At 37.0% G+C, this 26,686-nt stretch overlaps 6 protein-coding genes across 8 annotated transcripts; 2 read left to right on the top strand and 4 right to left on the bottom strand.

The window, feature by feature from the left end:
• Positions 1-761: 761 nt before the first annotated feature.
• Positions 762-2,420, top strand: LOC113674450 (gem-associated protein 6). Its single transcript, XM_027190926.2, has one exon. It carries the CDS (start codon positions 780-782, stop codon positions 1,296-1,298), a length of 519 nt encoding a protein of 172 aa, XP_027046727.2. The 5' UTR covers positions 762-779; the 3' UTR covers positions 1,299-2,420.
• On the bottom strand, positions 2,218-6,195 carry LOC113674449 (adenosine 3'-phospho 5'-phosphosulfate transporter 1). The gene is made up of 2 exons (XM_027190925.2): positions 5,728-6,195; positions 2,218-4,228 (listed from the first exon to the last, which is right to left on the bottom strand). Exons 1-2 carry the CDS (start codon positions 5,993-5,995, stop codon positions 3,147-3,149), a joined length of 1,350 nt encoding a protein of 449 aa, XP_027046726.2. The 5' UTR covers positions 5,996-6,195; the 3' UTR covers positions 2,218-3,146.
• Positions 6,196-7,331: 1,136 nt separating this feature from the next.
• LOC113674444 (tafazzin) lies at positions 7,332-14,595 on the bottom strand. Its single transcript, XM_027190921.2, has 11 exons — positions 14,367-14,595; positions 13,821-13,949; positions 13,610-13,658; positions 13,144-13,210; positions 12,566-12,584; positions 12,174-12,254; positions 11,419-11,460; positions 11,167-11,229; positions 10,616-10,668; positions 9,383-9,460; positions 7,332-8,485 (listed from the first exon to the last, which is right to left on the bottom strand). Exons 1-11 carry the CDS (start codon positions 14,479-14,481, stop codon positions 8,393-8,395), a joined length of 789 nt encoding a protein of 262 aa, XP_027046722.2. The 5' UTR covers positions 14,482-14,595; the 3' UTR covers positions 7,332-8,392.
• A 1,465-nt stretch (positions 14,596-16,060) lies between these two features.
• LOC149042271 (uncharacterized) lies at positions 16,061-20,425 on the bottom strand. The gene is made up of 3 exons (XM_089212775.1): positions 20,204-20,425; positions 17,449-17,840; positions 16,061-16,884 (listed from the first exon to the last, which is right to left on the bottom strand). The coding sequence occupies exons 1-3, from the start codon at positions 20,408-20,410 to the stop codon at positions 16,641-16,643; spliced, it is 843 nt and encodes a 280-aa protein (XP_089068901.1). The 5' UTR covers positions 20,411-20,425; the 3' UTR covers positions 16,061-16,640.
• Positions 20,426-20,502: 77 nt separating this feature from the next.
• LOC113674446 (uncharacterized) lies at positions 20,503-23,772 on the top strand. 3 transcript variants are annotated; one of them, XR_016188547.1, is made up of 3 exons: positions 20,503-20,605; positions 20,698-22,208; positions 22,915-23,772. XR_016188547.1 is itself a non-coding variant. In XM_089212772.1 (2 exons), exon 2 carries the CDS (start codon positions 20,814-20,816, stop codon positions 21,789-21,791), a length of 978 nt encoding a protein of 325 aa, XP_089068898.1. In that variant the 5' UTR covers positions 20,503-20,605; positions 20,698-20,813; the 3' UTR covers positions 21,792-23,772. The 3 variants fall into 3 exon arrangements, 1 of the variants encoding a protein (XP_089068898.1); XM_089212772.1 differs by having other exon boundaries at positions 20,698-23,772; XR_016188546.1 differs by having other exon boundaries at positions 20,530-22,208.
• A 794-nt stretch (positions 23,773-24,566) lies between these two features.
• Positions 24,567-26,534, bottom strand: LOC113674448 (uncharacterized). The gene is made up of 2 exons (XM_027190924.2): positions 26,070-26,534; positions 24,567-24,837 (listed from the first exon to the last, which is right to left on the bottom strand). The coding sequence occupies exons 1-2, from the start codon at positions 26,492-26,494 to the stop codon at positions 24,789-24,791; spliced, it is 474 nt and encodes a 157-aa protein (XP_027046725.2). The 5' UTR covers positions 26,495-26,534; the 3' UTR covers positions 24,567-24,788.
• Between the last annotated feature and the right edge of the window lie 152 nt (positions 26,535-26,686).

Here is a 26,686-nt window from a genome sequence, read left to right as displayed (position 1 = left end):
GTAGAGTAAAAAATTAAATGTCTAATAATTACAGGGACTATTTTGTGTACAGTGTGTGCTAGAGTTTCGATCGTTGGAGACAACCAAAAAGTGGAAGGCGAAATTGGTGGCAGTACTGCTACAATTCCCCTTGTTATAACCGCTGAACGTCTTTCGCAAACTGTTTCACTCACCTCCACTGACCGAGATAGCAATAGAAGGGGCAAGTTCCATCTCCTCTCTTAGTACATTTGAACCTGAAATAAGCAGCACCGTATTAAGCGGTTATAACCTGTATATAGCGGTCATTTGTCAAAGTCCCGAATTTCAGGGTTTCCCCTTAATCTCTGTAATTTTCACCTCGATTAAGCGATCGTGGTCATCCTTTACCGAGTGTCAATGGCCTGTTTTTATTGTCTTCCTCCTGTATTGAATGTGAACGGTCACTGAAAATGGGACTACTCCAATAAAATCAAGAATAATCTTTCAAATTATTTTTTGATCCCTGTTTCTCTTACAAAATCGAAGTAGGTAGTATTTTCGAGCGAGATTCTGCACATTAAGTGGTCAATTATGGTATAAAGTGACGTTGTTTAGCGATTTTTTTTTTATAATACCCCTAATCTGTGGAACCAGCTGTTTTAAGCGGTCACTCCGCCATTCCCCGTGGGTTCGAATGCCGTTATGTCAAAGATTGATGGTCAGGCCTCATTGATGATGTTGGGTAGGACAGGATTTCGGAGCGGCCGAAAGAGCTTGGGAATGAGTCGCCTGCTATTATTCAGCGGTTGTTGTGCGTAATGGCGGACATTATAAGACATGTTGAGAGTTGGACTTCTCTTTCTAGCGTTTCTTTGCAAGAATTCATTGACAAGAAAATAATTATTTGTCTCTGTGACAACAGTAGGAAAGAAGGATGGGTACTTGCCATCGACCCAGTGACATACACCGTGGTTCTACAAGAAGAAACGGATAACCTCACCTCCAAGAAGCTGACTTTTATTCTAGGGCATGCGATCACGCGCGTTGTTCAAGAGGAAAATGGAGGTCCCTGTCCGGCAAAGATTAATTTTATTGAATTGGGAAACTCTAAGGAGTATTCAGAAGATGAAATTTTGAAACGAAAAGGCGATCTGATCGAGTGGCTGACGAAGAATCGAATTCCAGTTACGGAAAGTTCGGAAGACAATGCTGTATTGTCAGTAATGGGAGTTCTACTTGTGGAACCTCCGTATGATCCTGAAAGCTGCAGATGTGGCAATGAAATCGTGTTGGATCGTATTCAGAAGCTTATACAAGCACGAAAAGATCACGATTGACTAAAATGCTCTTCAGAAATACTTGAACCCAAGATTGTTCTTAGTGAAGGCTTGTGCTTAGGAGAGCCTCCTTCCAAGCTAAACCAAATTTAAAGAAACAGCGGAAATGGTTAACTCTGCCATTTTGTGACCACAAATTTGACACTTTTGAGAAAGTACTTCTCACATGGCCATCACCTAGTAACCGATGTCCTCATATAAAATTGGTCACTCTTTGGGGTTGAAGGGTTAATTTTTTCAAATGGGGACACATATCAAAGACCCATTGGGACACCAAATATGAGAAACTCTTTCCCTTTACAACTTAAACTAGTCTTTAATGACTATCATAAGCAGAATGCATCTCTTTGTTTGTTATTACCCAAATATTTAAAATATAATCTAATACAGGCATTCCACACAAAAATGTCTATTTTGTACTGACATGCTACCTAACAAATTTCGATATAACCACCTGCAAAGCATCAGTTAAGGAAAGAATGACATCATAAATTTTAGAGATATAGAGGTCTCAAGAGGCTTTAATGAAAACCTGAAGCTCAGAATGAAAGCTTACCAGAGAGAATTAGCCATTAGAGACTTCACATTAAGGACAGTTAATAATAGTTTCTGCTGATTTACTAAGTCACAGTCATGAGTAAAGACATACTTCATAATAAAGCTGGCCAGATTGCCTTTTTTTTTAAGGAGAAGCTTTCTACTCCATAATTCACAAGAACTTTTCCCTAGATATTTAACCCGAATTGAATTATTTACTAAAGTATGAAACCACCTAAGCTTGGTCTAAAAATAGTATTACACATTTTAATGAATAATAACAAATAAAAAACTACATGCCAACTCTAAAGCTGAATAGAGAAGCATACTTTTAAACTTGAAAAAAGCTGTATATAATAGTAGTGATTTAAAATGAAACATCTTTATCTTATGAGAATTTTCAACTCATTTTATTACTTAACACATTATACTAGTGGAACAGTGTGATCACTTAGTGATTGGGTATCACAGTAAACTGAACTTTTATTATTTGAAATCACTGTAATAATGACACTTTTCTCCACTCACAAATAAGGAAGATTGAACAGTTTAATAAATACAAGGGTCCCATTCACACCAGAAAAACATGTTTTGTCAAACTGTGTATAACTGAATGAAAATCAAAAACAAACAGAAAACCTGAATTTTTCATCCAAGAAAATTCAGGCTTATTAGGTATTAAGTAATCACCGAAATGTATTTATAAAGTACTAAATTTGAAGTCAACAAACTTGGTTTAAGTGGCTTCAATGAAGAAAATATATTTCAATGAAGAAAACAATTTTAAACCATGTTAAACAAAAACAACATGTTTAAGCTTTGGTGTGCATAGTGTTCAATAGGATAACTGCTTGTTACAGATGAAGGAGCACTAAACTGAATTTTTTATTTTATCTTTTCCTATGGGAGGGGGGTGCACTTAGCAAGCTTTCACAAAAGCAATGCTCCTGGTATTCTTAACTCTTTAACTCCCAGATCAAAATTGTCATTCTCCTTACTGTCAATCATACAATTCTAATGATGTTAGTTCAGAGAATTTGGTATTGGATCAACTAATTATCCCCAAACTGATATTTTTCTTTATTCTTTTCACTTATCTGGTTGATAATGTATTAATATTTTAAGAAGAAATCCTGTCTTGGTCACTCATGGCAGTTGAAGGGTTAAATAAGAGTGTATGTATGTGTGTACATGAAAAATATTGCCAGTGGCAGATTCATCTTCTTTTCATCAAAAGAGAGAATTGAAGGATACTTTCCAAAATTTTCATTACCAGCTTTCTGCTTACCCAGCCCATTTTAACTAATGAAGTTAGGACTTATTGGAAGATTTTGCACGATACCTAGCATAAACCCTCAGAAAGAGAGCCACAAATACAATAATCACACCAAACATTGCTTGAGCTGACAGAGGGTGGTTATACAGGATACACGACAGAAGTATGCTCAACATCATCCGTGTGGTCATGATAATGGTGAAGACAATTGGACCAAATGATTGAATGGTGTAAAAAATAAACAGCTGTCCTGTTGCTGACATAAGAGACAACAATACAGCATGGAATGCAAACTCAGGGTGGCTTAGTGCAAACCAAACTGAGGACAAGAAGCTTCCACCTTCAATCATTGACCACATTGTGAACAGACTGGAAAAGAGATTAGTTCCTAACATCATCTGCATGGAGGACATTTTGTGTTGGGTGAACAGCTCTGACTGCCAATTGGAAGTGAAGCTGTCAAATGCCATATAACCCAAGAGAATAACAGCACCTGAAAAAGTTGTAGCTGCTGCAGTTCGCTTTCCTGATGGATCAGCTGCCAAGAGAAAGAGGCTAACCCCACCAGAAAGGAGAACTGCAACAACATATTCATAGTATGGATATGTTTTCTTTGATATTATTTTCCCCATGATCATAACAGGGATTATTTTTGATGCTTTACATAAGACTTGCGTTGGAAAACTGACAAATTTCAATGCCTCATACTGACACCAGCTGCTCATTATATTTGAAAAGGAAGAGTATGAATACTTGTACAGCGGAGCAGTGTGACGTGGTTGCCGGGTGAATATTATATAAATAAGGGCTACTGTCAAAGCCAGGATGCGGTTAATGAATACAAGGAATTGAGAGTTTTGGAATTTCACAAGTTCTACAGTCCCATCTGCCCTACGTTCTTCATAACTTCTTGTCATGATTCGTTCTTGTAAGACTCCCCATGTGAGATAAGATACTTGAAGACCAGCAGCACAAAAGAGAAGCTTGATAGTTGTCTGAGAAAAACCTGGCGAAGGAGGGTCCTCTTTTGGTTTAATGCCACCATCCTCAACGCTTGGGGTCTCTGGTGGTGTGCCAAACACACAAAGCTGAACAGAACGGAAGAGGCAACCTGTACCTGTAAGCAATAAAACAGACAACCATAAATATCTCGGTTGAGAAAAAATAACTATCCCTAGAATAGGCACATACATAGCCCTCATGGGCATGTTACAGACTCACATAATGACCAGTGTTCTCCCTTATTTCATGCATGAAAGGTAAAAGAAATGTTCAAACTGGTGGAGCAATCCTTTTTGCTTATTGAAATTTCAAGAATTCTGCACAATTTTCAGGTGGTAATAAGAGTTACTAAAAGCAGTAAATTTAACTGATTCATATCTGAAAAGGAGACCACTGAATGACCAGCTCAGTTTAAAACATTCATTTTACTGCTGGATAATTATATATGATCCCATCCCAAAAAAAAAAAAAAAAAGGGAAAATAGGATTTATTTATATTTTACTCGTTATGTAAGGCATGTATCTCTGTATTATTTGAAGGGGACTTTTACAGTCATGCAGTGCCGTCAACTAAATTCATATACTTCATGAAACTGTTCATCCTTAAAGTTTTCCCTTGACTAGCAGTCAGCTTATATAACTATGATCCCAGTGATTATTCTTTGAAAGTTGCCCTCAACCCTTTGACCCTAAAAGTGACTAGCATCTAATTTCTCCTTACAATATCACCCCTGAATCAAAATGTAAGGTTGAGGGAATGAAGGCAATGATCACCAACTAAAAAAGGTCTAGATTGTTTCACAAATTCTCCCAATCAGCAACTTGGGAAATGTATGGAGAAAGTATGGGGAATATGAATACTAATGTTAGGGTGTAAAGGGTTATACTGCATGGTCTGTGCTTATATAACAATAACTCAAGTAGTCTCCACAGCAACTACTCTCACATAATGGCATTTGTTTCATAAACCTTTTAGGAAATTCAAACACACATTTTAATAAGCTATTATCATTTCCACTGAAACTTCAGTCACTGCACTTTTAATATTTGATTGGGTTTACAGGGACTCCCCTAATCTTTTGCAAAAATGGTCTTGGTTCACTAGCAGACCTCAAGAAGAAAATTCAGGAGATAAACCCTTGGCCAGTCATGCACAAACTTCTGTGCCCCATTTGTATTGCCTCAATGTGCCTTCCCCCCAATTAAACTAAAAAGTTGACTGTCATTTTTTGCCAAACCAGAAAAACTTACTGAAGACATAATTTGCACCCTTGAAAGTAATCGTAAATGGATAAATGGGCAACGCTTTACTACAACTGATACTATTATTATTGAAAATTAATACAGTCAAAATTGTTCATTCAATGATCACTATTCTCAAGAGACTCAGGTGGCCCGTAGATATGTTTTAAAACCTGTTTATAATATAAGGAAGCTATGTTTTTGGACAAATACTTGCTACTTTCCGCAAATAAGAGGGAAGTACATCTACACGACTATTAACGTCAGACACAGTCACCTGCTACCAACTAAAGCTCTACGAAACTGTGGGCTGACATCTCTATACTGCAAAATTTACAATCATTACACGTATGCATAATCCTTTAGACTTACCGCTTCTTTCGTTGAAGTTCGAGTTCTTGAGCATACGAATAATGAAGGCTCCGGGTATGATTATTGTCGCATAGCCAAGAAGGTTCCAGGACAGATTCGTGATCCAATTGTCACTGGCAGAAGCTTCACGGGTACCCTCTTTAGCATTAGTTCCTACACCACTCTGAGTATTTCCTAAGTTTTCATCTCCTGTTGCCTGAGCGCCGTATATTGCCACAGAAAGTAGCAAAAAAAGTAAACGCATAACGTAGATATTTCTTCGAAACATCTTGAATTTTATGACGAGATTTGCGTAATCGTGCTTTGTGGTCACCAGATCAAACACTGCAGTGGTTAACTAGAATTTACGAAAATTCTATACAAACAATTTAAAAAGGCAGGATTTTCATTTCACGTTGAATATTCAGAGCAGTGCACTTTGCCACGTACAAAGCTTCAGATCACCGCCATGACAGCAACTTCATAACCGCAAACATGACCGTTCAGGTCCAGTTTCCCCGGTCCATCTTTAATCCCACAACTCCTTGCAAAACGCTAACGCATTTATTTTGGAAAAGAAGAACGTGAATAAAGTGCAAGAAAACTCAACTTAGATGATAAAAAAATGTATGTAAAATAATATTTTTCCAAATTTTTTTTCTCCCACTACCCCCTAGCAAGCTTGCTTACTGTGCCGTTTGCGATTGGACCCCCACCAGTCACACTAATTCAGACCTCAAATTAGAAAACCAATCCACAGGAAACCTGAGCGAAGAAAGAACACTTAAGAATTAGCTACTCAAAGGCAACAAGAAGCCACTTCGAACGATATAATTTTTTCCTCCCCGCGATGATAATTGAAGTTAATTGCTTTCGCCTGTCAGATATCCTTCAAGTTCGACCTGTTTCACCAGCAATCAAATTTTACTTCAAATACCACTGCTATGTTCCATTCCGCGAATCTCCACTAACATGTAACAAGCTTATTCCTGTTATGAATGTGTTTACCTCGACCATCTGCTATTGTTTTAGGGACTGCCATCTGGTTTTAAAGATGACTCTAGGACTAAATTTTGTTACAAGCCAATGAATTTTGCGAAATGTTTACATTACCATCCGCGAAAAGAAAATAATTTGCATATTCCACAAAAGTATAGCCTCAATTTAATCTGAAATCACTATAGCAAAAATTTTTCATATGTGATACATTTGCTTCCCTCTTGTGTTAGTTTCACGTATTTTTTGCGACCTTTCAAAATCGTGTGTTCACAAGTCTACAGCTTCAAACTTCATTTCGACCGATCGTCCAATTTTCCCCAATAGCAAGTAATAGCTGACCTTGAAGCCAAAATTGATTTGTTTCGTTTCCTAGCAAACGAAACGATAACTGCCACGCAACACACAAATTATGGTCTATATTCGAAATTCACATCGAACATCGGATTCCAGGTGGTTCCCGATCAAAAATTATCCATCATGACAAATCGGTGACAACTAAATCCCTAGCAACTCACCGACACACTTAGTCTTATTTTTGGTCAACTCGTTGGTATCCAGAGTGAACTCGCCAACGTTCATGGTTGACACGGCAACTCTGGAGATGACATGATTAAATAGTAAAGACGTATTTTAAAAAGTATTTTTAATATAGTTTTGTGCTTTAAAAGAATTTCCACATATATCTAAAGAAGAGACTCCAAGTACTTTTAAGAAAGTCAGTAAATTCATCTAGATTTTCTATTTTGCCCAAAGTAAAGAAATCTTCGAATGGCCCAAAGAACATAGCTCTTTGTATCCCGAGATCAATACAAAGCTGTACTGTTGTATTGTTGGCGAGTTCAACGCGTCGTAAGACAGAAAGGTAACCCTCTAATACCTCTGGATGACCACAACGCCCCATCTTGTCAAATATGACAGTAAGCCAAGCACGTTTGGCTCGAAGTGGTAAAAACCCCGTATGGGCAGAAAAGGGGACGTTTATCATATTACCACAAGCCATATGAGTTTTGTTCCTTTAATTAACAACTTGAAATAATCATACTGTGTTTTACCTCCAAAGAAATCCGAATTTACAAATGGGCGGAAAAAAAAACTAGGAAAGAAATGTGTCTATTTCACTGACAAAGCAAACAGCGATCAGTCGTTCCATTTTTTTTTCCTTAGTCCGAAAAGCGGAAGAAACAAATCGTCCCCCGAAACATCATGCTATCAGTTTTCCGTCCCTTTTTGCGCTGGAAAGATAAGGAACATGTAATCTCAATGATTCGAGCATAGAGAGGGATTTGTAATGACACTAAAAAGCGTTTTTGGATAGCACGCACTTCGTGCACGTGGCAGACGTTTGCAAGCTGGAGCAATTTTCATCGTGATTTTGTTTTTAATTTTACGGCGAGTCACATTGACAGAGGCCCCTCAACCCTTCTAAAACTCCCAGAAGTGATTAACATTTAACTTCTCCCAGTTATATTCATACATTATCCAGTAAATAGAGGTGATGAGAATACTCGAGCGGATCAGGTAGGAGTTGTCTTGGTCCAACACCAACTTCTCGTAACTAATTCACAAGGAGATGTGTAGCAGCTAGAGGGGAGAATTAGCAATCAGATCATGGGAGTTAAAGGGTTAATATTGTCACATAAATTAGCACCGAACGCATTTCAAATATCTAAAAATATTGGCTAAGAGGTTATCTCCATTTGCTGTGCAGAAGCCGTGTTTCCTCCTTAAGCTCCTTAAACCGCTCCTGTATCTTATCAGTGATGTGTTTTCTTGTCTCCATCTGAAATGAACGAAGAGAAATATTTTTAACAATGAGCTTTTCAAATTTGCAAGAAAAAGATAAATCCAAAGTTAAAAAGTTCACTTTGCCCTAGTGTCAACACACCTAAGAACAAGTCGCCAATGTCCACGGTCAACCCTCATATAATATAGCGTGTCATTGCAAATAAGGACGACGGCGAGTTAACCAAAGACGAAGGCGAGTCGACCAAAGCGTAGGCGAGTTGCTTAGGGTTAGGGTTAGGAAGGAACCATCCTTACTCCTCCAAGAGGTGTAATGCCGAAGCAGAACCCCAGACTCATTAGAACCTTAACTGGGACGAACAAACTTCTTCCCATTTGTCCCTCTACCCCTTGTAAATGTCATAACAAGAAAATTGGACCACAAGAAAAAATTTCAACATAATAGTGTAGTTTGATCGTCCGGGTGAGTGTAGTCCTGAGTAGGATTGTTATCGTTTCGACAACCTGAGCGGAAGTCATCATCAGAATCAAGTGAATTGTTGTTGTCTATAGAATGTTCTTAGTCCGGTTGGTATAAACTGATTGGTCAGTTTTGCCGTGATGTTGGCTGTAAAAGACTATAATTCTTACAGCCAATAACTTTGATGATGACATCCGCTCAGGTTGTCAAAACGTCAGTCACCACTACCGACAACAGTCCTTCTCAGGACTACCCTCACCCGGACGATCAAACCACACTATTACATGTTACCCCTGGGTTAAACCATTTACTGTATGGAGAGGATGGTAGACTGTTTCCACAAAACTGGAAAGGGGTTTAAAATTTGCAGCTTGCCGTCCTTGGCAAGGATTGTAGAAAGCTTGTTGGTACCCCATGCATTACTTGGCGTCTAAAAAACTGATAATAATGATAATATCTCACTCGAAAACTTACCGCAGTTTTCTTGGCTTTTCGGTACTCTTCTACAGTCTCCGTGAACTCCATTGGTTCTCCTATGAGCACTGTGACTCTCTATTGTGAAAAGTAAAATTTTTTAGGCTTAGCTACAATGTAACTACCGAAGGGTAAGCGATGAAAGCATATTTCGGCATGTTAAGCAAGAAGAATCCAATCGCTACTCCGTTAAGAGGTGACATTCCATCGTTTGCAGCCACTATCCAAGCAAGTTTCCTTAATTATACTCTTGGGCGAAGGGTGGATGTGTAAGATTAGAGAGTCTTACCCAAGAATGCTACACAATCAGGGCTTAAACCTAAACTTCTTAACCATAGACTTTTCTATCAATAGTGCTCATTCTCAGATCCAGTGGTCTCTCGTGAGAAAACATTCCTTTAATCTTTATAGCCAGTCAATTAATTAATCAACCACACAGTTGTTCATTCAACTGGTTGGTTGGTCAGTTTGTAAGTCAGTGGGTCCATCAGTCAATTAATTAAATTAATTATCAACTCAATCATGACTTACTCTGTCAGTCAATACGTTGCTAAATAAGCAAATCCCAAAATCAGTTCGTCAGTCAATCAGTCTGTCAGTCAGCCAATGGGTCAGTCCATCAATTTGTCCCTCCTTGCCTCAGTGAGTCAGTCACTCAGTCAGCCGGCAAGTCAGTTTCTCATCAGTCTGACGGTCACTAAGTCAGTCTGTCGGCCGGCAAGTCAGTTTCTCAATCAGTCTGACGGTCACTTAGTCAGTCTGTCAGCCAGCAAGTCAGTAGCTCAATCAGTCTGTCAGTCACTTAGTCAGTCTGTCAGCCAGCGACTAAGTTAACCAATCAGTCACGCAGTTTCTTGGTCAGTCTGTCAGCCACCCAGCAAGTCAGTTGCTCAATTAGTCAAGCAGTCACTCAGTTGGTCTGTCAGCCAGCAAATCAGTGAACCAATCAGTCAGGCAGTTGCTTATTCAGTCTGTCAGCCAGCAAATCAATAAACCAGTCAGTCAGGCAATCACTCTGTTAGCCAGTGAGTCAGTTGGCCAGTCTGTCAGGCAGTTACTCAGTCAGTCTGTCAGCCAGTAAGTCAGTTAGCTAATCAGTCAGGCAGTCACTCAGTCAGTCAAGCCATCAATCAATCAACCAATCAATAAATTGATCAGTCAGGGTATCAGTCAGTCAGTCAGTCTGTCAGTCTGTCAGTCAGTCAGTCAGTCTACACCAAAATAGAAACCAACCTTCATTATTCTTGGAATGTAGGGACTATAATTAGGTAAAACATCATCCATTCCTACAAAAAGACAAGGAGCACTGTTAACACTGAAGGGTCCTTTGCAAATTAAAGTTTTAAAGCCCAAGAGGTTCATATTCTACAAATTGTTATTAGTGTCTTGAAAAAAAAGAAAGAGAAAAGAAAAGAAAATGATACAAACAAGTAATTTTCTGAACATGAGTTTTTAAAAAATCAACAGTACTCTAGAGAAGTGCAGCATAAAAGCATTCCATATTTCTAAATTCTCAACTGACCTAAGTGAAAGGGTGCAATGTACAGAGCTGTTTCTTACAACAAAAACAGACAAGATAGTTGTGAATATTTTCACAACATAGCAAGTGGCACATTCTGCTAGTTGGTATAGCTGTGCACCGTAACATTTCACCCAATATAGGGGTATAGAGTCTTTGAAAAACTGCACCAGGGCAAAATGTTCAAGAGAATAAACAAAGGGTACGTTTCACCATCACCATGGCTTTCAAAATAAGTTCCAAAGTTTTCAACAGTTTACTTTACCTTCATGCCAGAATGGGACCACAATTGGTGTTACTTGTGCCTCTGCAATTAGCCGCCCAACACCTGACAGAATAAACTCTCATTACTGGTCAGGAGTAAAAGATTTAAGAAAGAAAGCTGATAGAAAATGGGGTGAGAGAATGTTTCTCAGGGATCTAAAAAGCTGGATCAATATTTCCCACGTAACTCAAAATATTTGCAGACCATTCAATCCCAACACTAAACAAATGTCTTACAGATACATGCACCTACCCCATTTAAGTCTCTTGATAGAATCATTTATATTAACAGCACCTAAAATGAATGAAGGAATGAAGATATTACTTACAAGTTAAAAACAAGTATCACATTGAAACAACTCAGTCAGTAAAGGTCAACAACCTCTAAATGACAGTTTAAAGGAAAATCACTGACACTAGTTGACAATTCAGGCTTAAAACTTTGCTTGAAAGAAAAAAAAAGCTTGGATAGTAAATGGTGTGATAAATGGTGACTCTATCCCTTAACCCTTTAACTCCCAGATCAAATTTGTCATTCTCCTCACTGTCAACCATACAATTCTTATAATTTTAGTTCAGAGAATTTAGTATTGGATCAACAAATTATCCCCAAATTGATGTTTTTCTTTATTCTCATCACTTATCTGTTTAATATAATTGTATTGATGTTGTAAGGAGAAATTCTGTCTTGGTCACTCAAGGAAGGTAGAGGGTTAAGCAATAATAGCAGCATACAAAATTGTTCTCCACACTGTTCTCCAAACACAAACACAACTAATGGTACTACTGACATGAATTTGTCCAAAGAACTAACCCTCTTTTCCATAGTAGTAGTCTTACAGGCAGCTGAACACCACTGGTAACTGGCTTTTATTGAAATCCCTGCTTACATGCATACCAACTATTGTGTTTTAATCAATCTTTGATATCACAAGTAAGAAAAATTCGATTTTCTGATAACTCTACTAAGATTCCTAAATTATAAGCTCTTTAGCATTAATTGGTTACCTTCAGGAAAAACATGAATCCATTCTCCTTTATTCAATTGTTCGATAGCAACATCCATGCCTTTCTGAAAAATACCATCACCTGATGGATAATAATACTTTAAGTTAGACCTCTGCGCCTCATCTAGGCAGGTTAAATGACTGACAGAACTTTCTTGAATTTTGCCATACTACCCTGGAAACTCATCAGTACCATCAATCACTACCCAAAGTAGTATTTGGACTGTCACAAGGTTTGTCTGATATACCTTTAAATTCTAACCACTCAGATCAAACTTGGAAAGTTTGATCTTAAGTGCAAAGTACTTATAACATTGAACTAAATGCCCATAAAGAAAAGCAAACTTAACATGTGAAATTTTGAACAACCATCAAAGTGAAGGAATGGCTTACCTCTGATGACAGGAATTGCCTAGTAGTAGACAAAAATAAGTGAAAAATAAATAAATAAAAATAACTTCTAGGTTAACAGACTGCTGATTGAGGGTTCGAGCCTCTGACTAGACTAACACCTAGAGTCATAAAAATAATTAAGGAGATTTAACACTCTTTACATGTACATTTGTTTCTAAAAGACACTATTGATGGTCTTATCAAAAAACAAAAAAAGTATGTAGGCTCTTCTCCTTTACCTACAATACCATGGGGTTTACAGGGAACACTAAAGAACCCACACACTAGTCACCAAGAGTCCCTGAGAGCTTTGTGTTCTGGTATTGTGATGTGGTCTTGGTCTATCAAACTGCTGAGCTCAGAGTGGAGAATATTTGATCAAACTAACAGATAAAGCCGCTACACAAATCCAACTTAGAGTGCATGAAGAGTATTTTGCTTCACACATGCTATCTGTTATACAGGTTTATATGCCTTCTTTTTGTCTAAAAAGTAACAGATCTGGCCTCAAGCTATTAAATTCTATACATGTCATATAGATTATAAGTGACTTAAGCCATTCACTTTCATCATCATACCTTTGCTCTGCTAAACAAGAAGGTACGGAAAGGAGTTGAAAATAGAAGTTCTTGAGCACCAAGAGTCCTGAGGAACACAGAGTGCTTCTGTCAGTAAACTACGCCTAAATACTGTTCAATACTAAGAAGATTATGTGGACAAAAGTGAAGTCATAACCATTTCCTGTTGCATAACATTGCCAAGGAGTATGTCTACTCTTCCCAATACATCACAATTAACCCTCCCTCCTCTAGCTTTTCTTTAGTATCTATGACAGTTTTCTGCCATCAGATTATACTCCTGGCGGGTGGAGCCATTGTGAGAGTAAAGAGTCTCTCTCCAGAACACAACACAATCACAATGTTGGGGCTCCCACTTAAGCATGTTTCAAGTTCACTGCAGTAACCATTAGGCAACTCTTGTCTCAAGTATACCAACTCTGGCAGACCCTAAGAAATTGAGATGTCAACTATTTGGAACACTCACCATCGAATCTGTTTGCTTGGGTTAAGAACACTTTTTAGTTGTAAAAGTCCTACATAAAGAAACATGAAAGTTAGGTGCAAGACCTTTTACAAATAGATTGCTCTTCTTACTTTCATCAAGGGGCATACTCTGTACAAATATATTTAATAGAGGGTATTACTTGGCTTATAAGAGATTCAACTACAAACCCTCAAATGATGTGACTACTTACCCCACAAGCATGGATCATCAAGACAAGATGTATGGTTACACACTGTAACTAATGGAACCCCATCTGGTCTGTCTTTAGCATTCCTCTCCAAAACATCGAAATTGTACTTTCTAACTGAGTTAAACCATTCTACAAAAAAGGAAAAAACACGAGGCTGTCAAATCATCTGCAAACAAATATTAGTCTACAAAGTTTTAAATACACATTTATATAAATGGTATATTTTTCACGCCGAGAGTATATTATATGTACCTGTATCATGCACGTTTTTGAAGAGAGCAATATGACAAGAAAGCTGCACATCTATGCATGACTTTCGATGGCCGAATAATCTAGAGGCTTCCCAATATTTATATTTAGTTCACTTAAGCTTACTTTTCGGGCATAATTCTGAGTTCAGATTTCTATAAATCAATAGTGTTGGTCATTTCACATCTTTAAGACCTGTTGATTTTGATACGATGGATAAAATTCAATGAGTTTGACACTAACGAAACGCCTAAGTCTTCTTTAAAGGCGACCGGACAACTCTCTGCCAACACTCACCTAGAAATATTTTACTTGAGAGACCGATCAAGCCAATAAGGAAAGTACTTTGTAATCTCCAGGATAGTTTGTCCATAACTGCCATCTGTAACGGCCATTTTAACGCCGATTTCATGATCACTAAGTATCAAATGCACATGCGATACACCATGCAGCACACGACGTAAAATGTGCAATAATTTACACAACGTAAATAACAAGTACTAAGCAATCCACTGGAGTTACTGTTGCGGGCTCAAGGTTTTCCATTTACAAAATTTTAGGAGGGAGGGGTAAGTGGGGAAATTCACGGAGAGCTTGCAGTTATTTCATTTACGATGAATTTCAATAATCACCGAAAAAGAAAAAGCGTTGCACAATCGATGTGAATAGTTTTTTTTCTTCTTCTTTCAACAAAAAAACAATTTATGTATGCCTTACCTATTTTTCTTCTACTGCAAATTATCCAATTCAAATTTGGAAAGGTAAACTAAGGAAGGGACTCCTGGATTCCACTTTAAATCCCAACCTTGATAGAAATAGGTACAATGAGGTACAATGAGACCAGGCAAAGTGTCTACACACAGTATCAAAGGCTAGTAACAACTAGTTGCAAAAGTTGAGACATGTAGCTTACAAGAGAAAATTGATCACCTTGCCATGTAACATAATCTCTACATGTAACCCCTACCCCATGAAACCCTGCTTTTGAAATAATCCTGGCTACTTACGCAGTATCATGTACAAGAATTAGATGAACAACTTTTAATCAGGGAAGGGGGACCATTTTTTTTTTTTTTTTTTTTGCAAAAAATTTCTTGTGTCATCCTAGGAAGTCCACAAACACATTTTGTACACAGTGTCTCAACATTTTTACAATTGGTTGTACAGATAAATTCTGCTTGAAGAAAGGATCAAGGGCTTTCATGAAATGAACTGACAGGCTAGGATAAGTGTCAAGGATAGTGTCAAGTTCTGTAATAGGAGAAAAAAAAAAGACAGCCAAGGTCAACAAATTTTGGCTGAATAATTCTGTGCCCATTTTTTGATACCCTATGACACCTCAATCCTTTAGCCCCTAAGGGTGACTAGCTTCTAATTTCTTCTTACAGTATCACCCCTGAATCACATACATAGCTTGCATTTCAATAAAAATTTTCTACATGGTTTTTCAGCATTCCTTAGCAAGTCCTTCCACAAAACCTAACAGTATATATTTTTGGAAATTAAAACTTATCAGTGACCTAACAGATATAGGTCACACTCAGCATCTCCACTACCATTACATTTCAAATTTCTCTACGAGAGGAATCTTGACACATGCTCCTAAGAATGAATGTGAAGTGCAAGAGCAATGCAGAGCCCCACCCTCTGGTGTCCCCCTTTTGTTTGATCCTATTTGGCTCCTGCTTTGCTTACATTCTAGATGGTGATCCAAAAGAATATGGAAATCCCATAAACAAGCATTTTCAAGAGGGAAACACGGTAGGAATTAGATGTTTCTGAATCAGTCACAACATGAAACAGTTTGACTGTTTAAAACTCAATTCCTAAATTTTTTAGCTCAGTATAGAATACAACAATGCAGAGTTTTAAGATGCATCCATGCTTACACATATTCCTATTCTTTAACAACTACCAATAAATCAAGTGGATGAAAATGCAACAAAAATGATGGATGTTTCATGTCTAAAGAGATTTTTAGAGGAGGAAAATTGAATATATTTAAAGTTTATTGCCTATTTAGCAACTATTATTACAATTCTGTTTACAATTTTCAGTGGCAATGGTGACCACCTCATTCCAACTTACGAACTAATAATAATTTTACTATCACTACTACATTTCAACCTCTTACATCTAACATCAGGGCTCCAAGCTCAACTTTTCTTGATAGTCACTATTTGAAAACTTTAACTTAGAAAGTGGCCTCCAGAAATAAGAGTTTAGGCAGGGAGAGTGATGAATGGCAAAGGACAATTGGTGCAGTATCACATGAATTACCTGTACTTAATACCAAGGACCAGATCACTTTTCTTTGAAACAATCAAGACCACTGGCAATTTGGCTGGCCATCAATTTAGGATGCGCACTCATATCACCTGAATCACCTGCAAAATTAACCACTTTTACAAAAAATTTAGTTCCCAAAATTACTTTTTCCTACTATAGCCACCAAAACTTTTAGAGCTTTGAGTGCTAAATATATTTTTCCAAATTTCCTAGCTTAAACAAATCAGGTTTGACAAAGATGTTTGCTCTAATATCACAACCCCTAAACAATATGCTGTGATGTCATAATTCTCCTGACAAGCTATTTCTGAAACCAAAGAGGTTCTTTAGCCAGGACCAGAGCCATGATAGTCCATTCATAACTGTTTGCAGGAAGCTAACTCCTTCTCCATGAAAAAGGTTTCCTTCACTGTCCAACACTTCTTCACTCTCATCATTTTCTTTTCTGTGATCACCAAGCTGGTCCCTCATCTTTTCTATGTCCTCCCTGGAGTACATCTCCATGCCTGGCATTCCAGGCATTCCCCTGAGGAAAAAAAAGAAGGAATAGAACAATATTGTTCATGTTTGCAAAAATAAATATGTTTTGCATGTTTTGGGCCCGAGTCAGAGTAGCTTTTATTTTGGGCTGCTAGGTAAGGGTTTAAATAACTATGAAAAGGGTTCAAAACCTATTTCTGCCCAACCACACAAACTTTATTACTACTGCCAACAATGGAGGACATAAGGAAAATATAAACTGGAAAAGGGACAACAAAACAGTCTATACAATCATGCAAGTGTGAGAGGGAGCTGAAATACCACAATCTCTATTTAAGCCCGTAAAATGTGCCAAATGCCTGACAAAGTGATAATAATTTATCTTTTACATTTCTACAAAATTCATTCAATTATTTATTAATTGAACAAGTTGGGGTTGGAAATCTGCTTTCTCTAATTTGCTTTTCCTTTATCTACCAGTGATAAACCAGTGAGTTTTTTAACATTCCTAGACTGCTGAAATATCTCTGACTATAATAACATCCTAAAATATAGCAAATAATCAATATTGGCACAACACTCTGGTATCAAATCTTTAAAAACTCCTTGCCTCATTTGTTTTAGAACTTCATCTGCTTTCTTTTCATCTTCAGTCATCACATGAAACTCTTCATCAACTTTTCTTTCTCCAGCCTTCAGCTTTGGTTTCTTTCCTTTGCATACACTTGACATGGAGTAGCAAACTTCATTGATCAGTCTAGATAAAGTTAATTTGTCTTTCCATAGCAATTCTGCCAGATCTGTGTCGACATCTCCAACAGACTCCTCACAAGCCTTTGAAACAGTCTGACATTCTCTTTTGCATTTTCCAACATCAGTTTGCTCAGAAAGTCTTAACTCTCCATCCTTTTCCACAAGGTCTATTTTTGAAATCCAACTTCCCTCCTCTTTCTCTGGATTGCAGGATTTCTCCACAAGCTCAATTACTTTATCTTCTTCAAGCTATCAATCAAAAAAATTAATTTTAAATACAGTGACGCCTGTATCAAGCAGTAAACCAACGAAAATTACTGGTGTCTCCTTTGTACAGGGCACCTGCAGGATACTAATTATTAAGTGGATTGCTTAAACTTACCAGTCGTTAATTGTTAACACCAAACATGGCAGAGAGATTTGTGGCCAAACCGTGAGACATGATCAGTTTTGGTACATGGAGTAACACATAACATGCTAGATAATAAGTTATCAGAAATATAAAGAAATGTAATCTTCAGAAGTGATTCAGTCAGTAAAATGAACCTAAAATTTCTTGTCAAGCTATACAAGAATACAAGCTCATTGAGATAATGTCTGCTGAATGTCTTCTTACAACTGGGTGTTCTCTAAATGTTATTGAAATCCAGGGGGGTACCCAGGAATAAAAGTGACCCAGATGCAAACAATCAAAATTCAGAGTAACAGGTACATCAAAGGTTCAACTGAGTTTGAAATATGCAATTTTGGGATTTTTTTTAAGGGTCAGAGGACATTCTTTTTTTTGGCAAAAAGGGATGAAAACCAAATGGAAGTTTTTAAAGCAAAGGATTCATTTTTTAACTAATGTTTACTAATTGAAAAATGGTAAGATTAGAAAAAAATAAATCAGCTACCAGACATTACTCAGAAGACTAAAAAAGCAATGCCTAAAATTCAAATATGTTCTTGCTGAACTAAAATCTTAATCTCCTTGTCTTTCTGTCAAACATAGTCATCACAAATTTTTCAACTTCAACAGTTAGCCTTATCTCTTCCTATTCATTAGTTTTAAGGAAGACAAGTTTTTCTAATTTCAAACTTTATGATGATCAAGCTGACACTGACAAAAATAAAAAAAATGTAAACCACCTTTAGTTAGTAAATTTTCCAAGGCATCAAATGCAACACCACAATGTTAAACTTCATTCATAAATTTGAGAATCAATTCATACAGAGGATGGAAAACCCTGTTGAATCTCTGGATTTTTCATTTTTCCTTTCCCTTTTCATGACATCCTACTAATCTAGAATAAACAGAATAACAAAGACTGATAGCGTTCACTAATAAATATTTTATACCTCTTGTCTGAAAATTTCTTCAATGTGAAATTTTCAATAACAGACATCTGTCAAAAAAATTAATTAATAAATATATTTTAAAAAGTATTTCAGTAAAAAATAAAGTGTAAAAAAAACAGTTACTTAAAGTTGAACATACTCATCCACTAAAAAAATTCCAGAGCTGAACCAAAACAAATAAAATACAATTGGCTGGGTCTTGATCAGTATAGATATCTTAAAAAATAAGACAATATCTCACAGATCTTGTGAATTGCAACGTTTGCTAAAAAAAAAAAAGAACAGAACAGACATTTCTTAAGTTATTTTCAATCAACCCCTCTATCTGTTAAAAGAAGTTAGATGATCTCAAATATCTTTTTCCAGGATATTTTCTTAATAGACATCTAACATTATTAACATCACTTTTGAACAACAGAAGAGGGAGATAATTTACATGTATTTTAAGGATCCAGGTACTCAAACTGAGGAAGGAAAATATAACAGGCTCTTTGGCCCTAATTCTAGTTAGTTCATAAATAAATTCATCATTCCTTCATCTAACTGGGTCACTCCTTAGAAGACTTCAAACATATCAATGGACTACATCTGGATTTGTTAAATCATTCATGAAGAAATTATTTGAACAAAACAGAAATAATCAAATAACAGAACTGATGGAATTATTAATAAACTCAACGACTCCCTGCTGCACACAATGACAACAAAGTTCATTTTCATTATGTCTGTGAAAAGCAGTATTGACTCAGAAATAAAAAAATGTAATACATTACAGCTATTGAAATTTTTTTTCTCAAATTCAAGAAAATAGTTCTCAAGTTGATGTGAAAACAAAAATTTGGCTAAACTGCAGAACACCCTGCCATTCATTTACATGTCATTGATTAAGAATAGCGTCTATTGTGTATGCTTCGATCTTCATAGCCTCCCGACACATGTAAATGAGGTGGACCAAAATGGCTAGGTATTCTGCAGTTACTCCACAAGTTTTATTTAAAAAAGATTTTACAAAGAATATCCACCTTGAGCTGGGTATGGAATATTGGGCATGTATTTGACTAACAAATGAGAGTGTCAGTGTGGAAATGCAAATAAACTGGTGTGAATTTTAAATGTTTAAATGCACAACGTTGGCATAAAATATGTCTATGTATCGGTCATTAGCGGAAAAGAAATGCTTCTGCGGCTCACGATTCCATCATAATTTTCTTTTTCAAAAGTGCACCGGCAGTAAGACAAAAAAATTGGCGCAAATATAATGTCAGACATACCCTTTTCGGTTTTGATGTCCCCTCAGCTGTCCGCATATCATGGGTTTTGCCATATAAATACTTAACCGCCTTTTGACATGTTTCACATTTGATGTGAGGAATATCCTCCTTAATAGCGTAGTATTTTTCTTTCTTTGGTAACTGACTGTATAGCGTAGAAATACATAATGATAATGTGAGAAAAATTAAGTGCAAACTGTGGGCCATTATCAACAAGCCTATGACCGTGACAGACTGGGATAGGATTGGGGTAGAAGCTTCACGTGTCAATAGTAAGCCAATCAGAATCACCAAAAGAAACGTACCCACAACGTTCTAATCCTAAAAGAAATCGATGTTCTTCACGAAGTGTACATTGGAAAAGTTTAGTTCTTTCACCCTACTTGGACGCCAAACTCAAACGTAAGTCACATTGATTTACTCAGTGATATTATAAACCTATTGACCAATAAGAAGAATTTCGAGAATGTCTAATTCGCCTCTACAAAATGCAGGATTCGAGACATTCTCAAACATCGCAGCGTTCGAAGATCCTGACTTCGAAGACGACTTTTTTGGCGGAATTCCGAGTTTCACTCAAGATATTTGGACCAACCCAAAGTGCAAAGGGATGGAAAACGATGACGATCTTCCCCTCACGAAGTATCTTTTGCAATTCAACGATGATGAAGGATGGAATTCTGAGGAAGAACAAAGTATGGAAGGAGATAGTTTTGAATGCGAACGTGGAGGCTTCGGATGGGATATTGATCCTATTGACTTAGATGCTAATGCATTTGAGGATTCAGGGCTCACTCAGGATACACCCGATAAACCTAAGCAGGGAAAAGAAGAGGTGGTGATAAAGGAAAGGAACTCTGTCAGGAAGTCGACCAAGATGAAGAAATCTGATCATAAAGAAGGAAAATGTAACTATGACCTCGACGAGAACGAGAGTTTAAAGAAAAGGAATCCAGGTAAAAACACTGTAAAGTTTCATTCTGTTCAGAGCAAAGAAATATCAACCAAGGCCGTGGCACAATGTAAAGAAGTTTTCAAGAAAAGCACTAATTCGACAGCGGAGAAACAAAAACCCCTGACCACCTCTAAAACTCAGGCTGAGAAAGCAAAACAACAGCGGGAAAGAAAGAAAAAGTACATTCAGGAACTGGAGGATACCATAGAAACTCTTAAAAGAGACAAGGCAATGCTAAAGCAGGCCAGCACTCAGCTTCATGATAAAATAGAGGGTCTTCAGGATGAAATCCGTTACTTAAAAGGCGTGATACAAAACCAAAGTGAATTGGCAACAATTTTGAGGAGCGTTGCCAACACTCCTGGTATTTCAATCAGCTGTGGTGTCTTGCAGGACAGTGAAGGTAGTGATGGTAAGACAAACAAAAGAAAATATAATGATCATGTGGAAGATTCTGGTGAGAAAGATTGCAATATGCATCACAAAAGGAACAAGAAGAGAAAAATAGAAGAGAGCTCAGGTGACAAAATCAGTTCAACTGATGCAGGGGTTTGTGTTCATGTCCAAAGTGGTAAAGTATCACTTGAGTTCTGTGCAGAATGCAGCAAGAAAGCCAATGGTGCAATAAACTGAGGTGAAACAGGTCAAAGGAATTCAATGCATATAGCATACATGAAATTGTAGACACTGACACAGTTTTTACTTGAAAATTGGTAGATGAGTTGAATTTAAAGAAGTCTGCACCCACTCTAATTTTAACCCATTAGGCTATCATGAGGTCATTTGTCAGAGCATGGTGAGGCATCAATGATACTAGCACAAGGGTTGTGCGAGTAAATTATAAATCAAAGAAACGTTGCCTAAACTAGAGGCTTTTAATGTATCAGGTAAAACCTTCTCACAATAACATTACATATTTCCTTTATAAATAAGAACTGTCCACTTTGATTCTGTCAGATATGAGCACTAACAATAAGAGAAATCTCCTTCAGTTTCATTTCTTTGCAGGTTTCAACATTCTCTCCAGGACTTTGATGTTGATAATACTAGGTTAGTATTGTGATACTGATGTTTGAACTAAAACCCATAGAGTATCTTAAGATACTTAAGCTTTCAATTTTTACCAACAAATTTTTGCAAATGACTCAAAACAAAAGAGTGTCATGGCAGGCAATTTTCATAAGCAATATAAATTAATTTTTCATATTTCAGTTTTGAGAATGGAAAATTTATTTTTCCTAGTTATCACAGACTACCTAATTTTCTTAAATTAATGTTCAAGTTTTGTTTGTTTTATAAATTATGACGTTGTTTCTCATTTTTTGAAAAACACAATATCTTCACCTGGGGTTCTCAACATACCATTTATATCTTCACATGAGATTATAACAATGTCATCATGGTAACTGGGTGAAGTACAATAGCTGCTACACTTTTCTTGAAGGGATTTTTTAAATCAACATCGCCGTGGGTTGAAATCAACCTTATCTTTGGCGAGAAATGAAGTAATTTTACAAGAGAAGTTGTTTTATGACAGAAATTGAAGTAGATTTTTGTTGAAAATGTATGGTTAGATATGTACATATGATTTGTATTGGTGTAATAAACAGAACATTTCATTTCTGCTTGTGGAAGAAATGGTGCAGCTTATATGGCCAATAATCAATACCCAAAATTAAACTTCGCAGCCACAAGCAGTCATGTAATATTTTATATATCTTAAATCTAACTTTTTTCTTAAAAATTTTTTGATTAGTGCTGGATGAATGCACTGTAGAGGATACTTGCCACTCCTTGCACCCACTGGAGTCAAGTGTCTTTGTTTGGGGTGTGAGTTAAGTGTAAGTAAAGTCCCTCAAGGTTTAGTAAGTATTTTCATTTGAGGGACACAGGTAAAAGTTGTATTAGTTTCAAAATATTACTGTTAAGTATTTCTCGTTTCTTGTTGTATTTGTGTACATGGAGTTCTGTATGTTCTGAATTAGGTACATGTGGGAATGTAAACAGTTTTGAATACCAAGTTTTAAAGGTGACTTGCATTGTCCTGTCAATCAGGTGTTTACTACGGTTGAAGCAAACAGCAAAACCCTGCACAACAGGTAGAACTCGCTAAATCTCTGTGTGCATTATATAAATGACTTTCATTTTTGTAGCATTACCACAGGGGTTTAAAAAAGGAAGGAATATCACCAAGAGGGTGATAAAAGGGTTTGATCTGGCAGTAAAATTTTGGAATTCATTTTGAAAAAGTTGAATCTACACCTGTTCAAATGTAAAGAAAATAGTTATTTAGTTTTTTCAAGCCATTTTGTTTTTTATTTAGCCAAAGGTACCTGTTTATTTTTGGTTGGAGGACCTGATTGACATGTCATTTTTTTCTGCCTTAAAACAAGGACATAAATATATGAAATTTTAGAATTCTTGACTGATGGAGATAAAAATTGACTCTAACGAGACCTTTTGCATACATTTTTTTATTATTACCGCATGTACCTGTATGTGTATTTTGTACTTATCAGTTACTGTAAGCTGAGAACAGAGATGATACTACTCTGGATTAGCCATGGGCTGTCAAACTAGTGATACTTGGAAATAAAAAGAACTGGTTAGATACTGTTGTTGTTTTATTTATTAATTTCTTTTTACTATTGTGCATGTTTTTCCCCTGTATGTTTTGATGGATCAACATATCTTAACTCTTTAACTCCCTGACCAAATTTGTAATTCTCCTTTCTGTCAACCATACAATTCTTATATTGTTAGTTCAGAGAATTTAGTATTGGATCAACTAATTGTCCCCAAATTGATAGTTTTCTTTATTCTCATCACTTATCTGGTTGATATTGCACTGATATTGTAAGGAGAAATTCTGTCTTGGTCACTCATGGGAGTTAAGGGGTTAAGTAAGCAGCAAATGGTGATACTATGATTCTAGTAATGATCATTCATCTGGGTTGTTTGCATTCAGATCATGAGTAAAAAGGGTCAAAAAAGGATCTTGTTTCAAAGGACCTTGATATTAAAGGGGTGCCTACACATTTGTCATTTTGTTAACTGAGAAGGCTCTAGGCAGAAATAGCCTAGCTTTTTTGGGCATTATTATAAAGGTGCTCAAAATTGCTTAACTTTGCTTGTGGCCTTTGTCCAGAAAGTAGGCAAGTTTGACTCTTTGTGAAAACTCATGAGAAGAAAGTTCTTCATTGTGATTGACTAATTCTGTAGAGTTTCAGTTTTATTTGAGAAACAAGGTTTTTCATTGTACCTGCATTAGAATGGCACAATTTCCATCAAATGCCTCCATACTACAAATAGTTTGCTGAAATCTGTTTCCAGAAACTCAGTGGTTCAGGTGGTGAGGGTAAAGCTACAATTACACGTTGCCTTGCTAAATAATGTTTAAGTCCTAGGTGAACTTGATTTTTTAGTATTTTATTACATTTTGTGTGAAAAAACATGCCTATTACAAACAATGGAATGAAAAATATCAAATAAAACTTTCTTGTTATAAGTTAGTTGTGTAAATTATTTCAGTCACTCCAGACATTGCCATTAGATACTGTTTTTTACTAGAGGAACAGCTAGTCACCAACATTTTAACTGTTTTCAAGTACAGGTAAATCAGCTTATGCCTCAGTGTAGCTTGAAGAGCCTGTTTGTGAGATGCATGTCATCTACATATCTGTAAGAAAAAATAATAATGTTACTTCCAACTACACTGCAAGCCATTTTCCCCCTCAAGTCCTCCAAGGGCTGTGGAACAGTTCACACAAAGACTTGGTTCTGATTCCAGAGTCTTTATGAGCTGAACCAGGTGCACATTACTGGCTGATTTTATTACCTTGAAGAAGTATGGAGAAGGTACTTTTAAGGATCTTATCAGAATCAGTTGAGAAGGAACACTTCAGTTTGGAGCAGTTTAGCTGTTCTTCCTGCTAGTATGGACTAGGATCAACAATACCATGTGCCAAACAAAGGGCGTGTGTTACAACATATTGAAGCTATTTTCTGTGAACAGGCACATTTTCTTTTCTTTATTTGGGACAGTCCAAATTTCAATTAAGTGCAGCTCACGAAAAGTGTGATGTTTGTACAAAGCCTGAAAATAACTTGCCCTCATGACAAAATTTAAAATGTGCTTCAAAGTTGTGAACCACCAGAAAGCCACAACACATGCGACTGTTGTTTCCAGTTGATGCTTTTGTGTTACCTCTTACTCATCCCTTTCCACTATCTGCCCACTCAAGAACTTATCATTCGAAACAGTAAAATTGACTTTTTTTGGTCCGGACTTAAGACCCCGTCTCATCCCCTAAGAGGTGCAAGTCCCAATCCCTCTTGTCTGTGGTTGTCTGTCAAGCTAAGGAATTACCAAGCTATCAAATTTATAATTAAGCATTTAAAATCGATCCACAGCTCTATCCGTCCAGCTTGAAGTAGTATATTTCAGTAAGAGGGGTAAAGAAACAAGGCATAATGAACTAGGGAACTTTTTAAGTAAGGACTTGCTCAAAACTGGGCGATAAATGAAAGGCTTGTGCATGCAAGCGCACCACGGCCTTGTTAATATGCACCGCTGTTTCGACGAATGCTTACAGCTTTTGTTAAACTTCGGAATTTCTAGAACCCAAACGCTTTTTGTGCAAATCAAATCTATACCCAGGGTTAGCTTCACTCGTTAACGCAGTATTCATGTCCTGTATTTAGATTTAACAATGACCACCTAAGTTGTAATTACTTGAGAACTTGACAAACGCTAGACGTAAACAAAGCCTCGTTCATTTCGTTTACTTTCGCAATTAGCCCGTTCTTTTTTTACTCCATCGAACAGTAAGTGATAACAATGTGTTAGATATCACTAAGAGCACTTAACAATTAAGTATTATTTTAGAGTAAAATGGATGCAGGACCTACCGTGTCATAGGGCTGTTTATATGTGGAAATCGCTGTTGATTTTTTGGGTGAAACCTCGGCGCAAGAGGTAAGCCAGTTCCCCATCGTGGAGAGATAACTCGATCTGGAACGCCTTTAGAAGGAAACATCTGTCTCAGTGTGGACCACTCTTCACATCTAGTTGCTTGAGTAGAAGGATACCACTTTTCTTCTTCAAGATGCCGTGAAAAAGTCTTCAACGAAGGTTGTGTTTCGCGTTTCCAATGATTGTCGACAGCCATGTCTGGAGGTCCGCTGATAAATTTTGACCGCTGAACAGGAGCGTTACTTCTTAGGTCCAGAGGATCGTGTCTTTTGTTTACCCACACAACATCGTTTCTTTCTGGTTGTATTATAGCGGAATTTTTGTACCCATAGAGCAACCCACCAATTGATTCTGCAGCCATTTCTGAAATTCCTAGGTCCTGTCGACTTCAAGACTTTCCTGTTGCTAGGCAACGCTCAGCTGGCACTCGGAACCGGAAATTCCAAAACAAATGTCCTGAATAGTCTCTTGCTCAGTCTCTTACGGCAAAGGGCACCTTTCCGTTTTCTGTGGTGTCGGGATTTCGCGAACGACCTCGTTCCCTGATAAAAAA

This window comes from Pocillopora damicornis, chromosome 7 (assembly GCF_964200805.1).
Source record: "Pocillopora damicornis chromosome 7, jaPocDami1.2, whole genome shotgun sequence".
Taxonomy (NCBI): Eukaryota; Metazoa; Cnidaria; class Anthozoa; order Scleractinia; family Pocilloporidae; genus Pocillopora; species Pocillopora damicornis.
The sequence above is the reverse complement of the archived record's forward strand: the minus strand, read 5'-3'. Positions and strand labels throughout refer to the sequence as shown.

Coding starts and splice junctions, on each gene's coding strand:
- LOC113674450 (XM_027190926.2), top strand. CDS start 780: ATGGCGGACATTATAAGACATGTTGAGAGTTGGACTTCTCTTTCTAGC.
- LOC113674449 (XM_027190925.2), bottom strand. CDS start 5,995: ATGTTTCGAAGAAATATCTACGTTATGCGTTTACTTTTTTTGCTACTT. Junction 4,229..5,727: donor GAACTTCAACGAAAGAAGCG/GTAAGTCTAAAG, acceptor TATTGCTTACAG/GTACAGGTTGCCTCTTCCGT.
- LOC113674444 (XM_027190921.2), bottom strand. CDS start 14,481: ATGAAATCGGCGTTAAAATGGCCGTTACAGATGGCAGTTATGGACAAA. Junction 11,230..11,418: donor TATCAAGAGACTTAAATGGG/GTAGGTGCATGT, acceptor TTATTCTGTCAG/GTGTTGGGCGGCTAATTGCA. Junction 9,461..10,615: donor ACATTCCAAGAATAATGAAG/GTTGGTTTCTAT, acceptor TTTTCACAATAG/AGAGTCACAGTGCTCATAGG.
- LOC149042271 (XM_089212775.1), bottom strand. CDS start 20,410: ATGGCCCACAGTTTGCACTTAATTTTTCTCACATTATCATTATGTATT. Junction 17,841..20,203: donor GGACATCAAAACCGAAAAGG/GTATGTCTGACA, acceptor TTTGATTGATAG/CTTGAAGAAGATAAAGTAAT. Junction 16,885..17,448: donor GAAGTTCTAAAACAAATGAG/GCAAGGAGTTTT, acceptor TTTTTTCCTCAG/GGGAATGCCTGGAATGCCAG.
- LOC113674446 (XM_089212772.1), top strand. CDS start 20,814: ATGGAAAACGATGACGATCTTCCCCTCACGAAGTATCTTTTGCAATTC.
- LOC113674448 (XM_027190924.2), bottom strand. CDS start 26,494: ATGGCTGCAGAATCAATTGGTGGGTTGCTCTATGGGTACAAAAATTCC. Junction 24,838..26,069: donor ATAAACAGCCCTATGACACG/GTAGGTCCTGCA, acceptor TTTTTCTTACAG/ATATGTAGATGACATGCATC.